Source organism: Notamacropus eugenii, chromosome 2 (assembly GCF_028372415.1).
Source record: "Notamacropus eugenii isolate mMacEug1 chromosome 2, mMacEug1.pri_v2, whole genome shotgun sequence".
NCBI lineage: Eukaryota > Metazoa > Chordata > Mammalia > Diprotodontia > Macropodidae > Notamacropus > Notamacropus eugenii.
Window position 1 is genome coordinate 75,278,009 of NC_092873.1, and position 3,955 is coordinate 75,281,963.

The 3,955-nt window shown below is 40.5% G+C and overlaps 1 protein-coding gene across 1 annotated transcript; it reads left to right on the plus strand.

Moving 5' to 3' along the window:
• Positions 1–645: 645 nt before the first annotated feature.
• Positions 646–1,176, plus strand: LOC140525537 (histone H3). The gene has a single exon (XM_072641033.1). The coding sequence runs from the start codon at positions 695–697 to the stop codon at positions 1,103–1,105; it is 411 nt and encodes a 136-aa protein (XP_072497134.1). The 5' UTR covers positions 646–694; the 3' UTR covers positions 1,106–1,176.
• The last annotated feature ends 2,779 nt before the right edge of the window (positions 1,177–3,955 follow it).

Sequence of the window (3,955 nt, forward strand, 5' to 3'; positions counted from 1 at the left end):
CCCTAGGCGATTTTTTTTTAAAACTACACAAACTCCTGAAACCCGACCAGATTCCAGTCAAATATTACATTTACAAGGATTTCAGTGTCCCTTGCTACTACTGACTTATGTCTACCAAATTAGAAATAAATCGACTAATGAAAATTAAAGAATCACCTAAGATAATCTTTAATATAAATTAGTATAGTATATAAAATCCTTAGTATAGGGATTCTTTCATTGTATTTCTACCTCTGTCTCTGGAACATAATAGGTGAGTAATAAATGCTTGGATGATTGACTGATTGATTGATTAACTGAAATGAACTAGAAAGGAAAAAAATAGAAAGAATGAGAAATCTGGTTACCATCTAAAATAACTCGATATTTTTTCCAAAAGAAATATTTCTTTTATCCAGTTGCAGGAAACGCCAAGTAGCATTTCAAATAAGATCCGTTCAACTAAACTATGACACAGTACCAAAGGAATTTTGTCAGTATTTCAGAAAGTCCCATTTACAGAAGCAACAAAAGAAAAAAAAATCCGACAACGGTTGGCGCCTTCAGTTTCAGACTCTAAAACGGACCAATCCGGTCTCAGCGCGGGATTTTCGAATATGCTCTAGTCCAATCAGAAGAGGACCTTGTCTATAAATACCGCAGCCTTCTCTTTTTCTTCCTGCCACAGTGGGTAGGCTTTTCTTATGAAATTGGCATGGCTCGTACGAAGCAGACAGCTCGTAAGTCCACCGGCGGCAAGGCGCCCCGTAAGCAGCTCGCTACGAAGGCTGCCCGCAAGAGCGCGCCGGCTACCGGCGGCGTGAAGAAGCCTCACCGCTACCGGCCCGGCACCGTGGCGCTGCGCGAGATCCGGCGCTACCAGAAGTCCACCGAGCTGCTGATCCGCAAGCTGCCCTTCCAGCGGCTGGTGCGCGAGATCGCGCAGGACTTCAAGACCGACCTGCGCTTCCAGAGCTCGGCCGTCATGGCCTTGCAGGAGGCCAGCGAAGCCTACCTGGTCGGGCTGTTTGAGGACACGAATCTCTGCGCCATCCACGCCAAGCGCGTGACCATCATGCCCAAGGACATCCAGCTGGCTCGCCGCATCCGCGGGGAGAGGGCTTAGACTATTGTCGGTCTTGGAAATGCCGTACCCAAAGGCTCTTTTCAGAGCCACCCACTCTTTCCCTAATTAACTGTAGCGCTATTTGCCTGGCTCTTTTTCATGTGTGTGGTGTGTCTGTGTGTGTGTAATGTGTATAATGCCCTTTTTTGGGTTACAATGCCACAAACCAGCTCAGAAGGGATGACTGCTTCCGGTCATTTTTTTAAAAATGCTGGGAGCTGATTGTCCGTTCTTACATGGACTTTGTAGTTCAAACAAGCTCCTCAGATATCCAGAAAAGTTGGCTTTTTCACCTCTTTGGTCCCGGGGGCGGGGGGAAATAAGTCCAACGGTGAATTCAGACATGAGCACGTGCACAGATAGAAGGTCTGCACTTAATACTGGTGTTACTGACTTCAGGCTTTTTTTATTTTACCTTAACAGGATTCTCTTAGTTTCTATTTGAAAATAAGCATAGAAGCGTCATGGTTTTTTTCTTTGTAGCCTTCATCTCTTCAAATACATTCTTTCATGTCTGCCCAGTTGGGGTGAATTGGATCTAAATCACAAACTTTTGACCCCCAAGATTATTGTCCTCAGAAGTTTAGGCTAAGGCTAAACTCAGCTGGAATGAATTAACTTCCATTGAATGTAAAGATGAGTCAGGAGTACCCAGCATCCTCATTCCAAATGCAATTTACTTTCTAATTTGCTTATTACCTAATTTTGAGCTAGTCTTCAACTGCTACTTACATCCTCACCTATAAAATGAGAGGATTGAACCAGAAGTCTTCAAGTCCTTTCCAGTTCTAAATCCTATATGGCATTCCTTATGTACGTGAAAAATTCCATTCTCAGCAGATAGAGTGACAAAATTATTTGACCTGCTTAACTTTTTTGTAACTATCTAGTTGATTATGGATCTAAAAGGGTTATTTAGGGTTGAAAGGATTAAGAAAATAATTTGGCCTGTAGTGTTCAAGCATTTTAACATTTTAATGAGTCCTTGTAGTAAATGGGGCATGTAGGTGGCACAATAGATAAAATGCTGGGCCAGGAGATTAGAAGACCTGAGTTCAAATTTGGTCTTGGACACTTACTAGTTATGTGACCTTGGGCAAGACACTTAACCCTGTTTGCTTCAATTTTCTCATTTGTAAAATGAACTGAAGAAGGAAATGGCAAACCACTCCAGTATCTTTGCCAAGAAAACCCCAAATGGGGTCACAAAGATTGAGACATGACTTGAACGATTAATGGGCATCAACTTTGTTTCCAGTTCTTTGCGACCACAAATGGTATCTTGGTTCATTTGGGATTTTCTGTGTATGACAAGGAGACATATATGCCTGGATAATGGAATCTCTAGGTCTAAGGGCATGGGAGCATAACATGGTATAGTAGATGGAGCAATGGATTCAAATGGAACTTTGGTGAAGTCATTTGATCTTCATAAACTTATGTCTTTTCATCTGTAAAATGGATTAAATTAAATAGTGTTGCTTGTCTCTTTCAGAGGATTTTATGATCACCTTTAATCAAGATTCCTATTTTAAATCAAGAAAAGAGGCTACATGTAGTAGCAGTAACTTCATGCATTAAAGCTATTTATTGACAAGATTTCAACAGAGAGGTATGTACTTCATCTGTAATCAGTTCTGGCCCCCAGATTTTGGAATTATACTTGGTCATATTAAACTTTTACTTCTGATAAAAACTAACAACCACCCATAATGTGGTACAATTCTTAATTAGGTGGCTGCTTGATAGGGTATTCCATATTAGTACCATCTGGTATTATATTATACTGTTAGAGAGAGAGAGAGAGAGAGAGAGAGAGAGAGAGAGAGAGAGAGGAAGAGAGAGAGAGAGATACTATTAGCACTATTGCCATTGAATTTTAGTCTCTTGACTCATCAAAACTCTATAGTGATCCTATACTGTATACAAGCAAGACTGCAACACAGACTGTCCTTTGAGCAGCCTTTATAGGCCCACCCCCACTCTCCAACTAAATTTGTTCTAGTAGCAATTTTAGCTGTTCAATAGACCTTGGGCAAAATTCCATCTCTCTGAAATGGTTTCCTCATCAGTAAAATGAAGGTGTTAGATTAAGATCAGGGGTTCTTAACCTTTTTTTTTTTTTTTTTGGTCATATATTCCTTTAGCAGTTTTATAAAGTTTTATGGACTCCTTCGTAACATAATGTTTTATTGCCTACATTCAGAATTGAAGGAAATGTTAAATTTCAGTGAGGTTAGGGAAAATAAATGTCAACTTTTTCCCCCCATGCCAGTTGACAGAATCCCTGAAATTTGATCCATGGACCATGGACCCTAGATTAAGGAATTCCTGGGATAATCTTTAAAGTATCTCCCAGATCTAAATCCTAGCATTCATTAATATTGGAACCGGAAGGAAATATGGAAATTACCTACTCAAATCCCATAATTTTACAGAAGTTCAAATACAACCTAAAGAGTAGGCAATCAATGAGTATTTGCTGAATAAATGAATGAATGAATGGATGGATGAATGAATGGATGAATGGATGGATGGATGGATGGATGGATGGATGGATGGATGGATGGATGGATGGATGGATTATGGAGCCTCCTAAACCTGCCCTCCTGGTTCTTTTGCCTTACCTGAGGATTGTTGCCTTGCCCTACCCCACTATGTTTTCCTTATCAAACTGCAAAAGTTAAAAGATGTTAGCTTCCTGCTGACCATGAGCTCAGTTTACTTGTATTCATTCAGGCTGTGTGTGTTTGTTCTAGGCTTTGGTCAATGCCTCAGAAATGTGTACTATGGGTCACAAAGAGAGGGCACAAAGATAAGCTAGACAAAGTTCAATAGCGTGTAACATAG

Coding starts and splice junctions, on each gene's coding strand:
- LOC140525537 (XM_072641033.1), top strand. CDS start 695: ATGGCTCGTACGAAGCAGACAGCTCGTAAGTCCACCGGCGGCAAGGCG.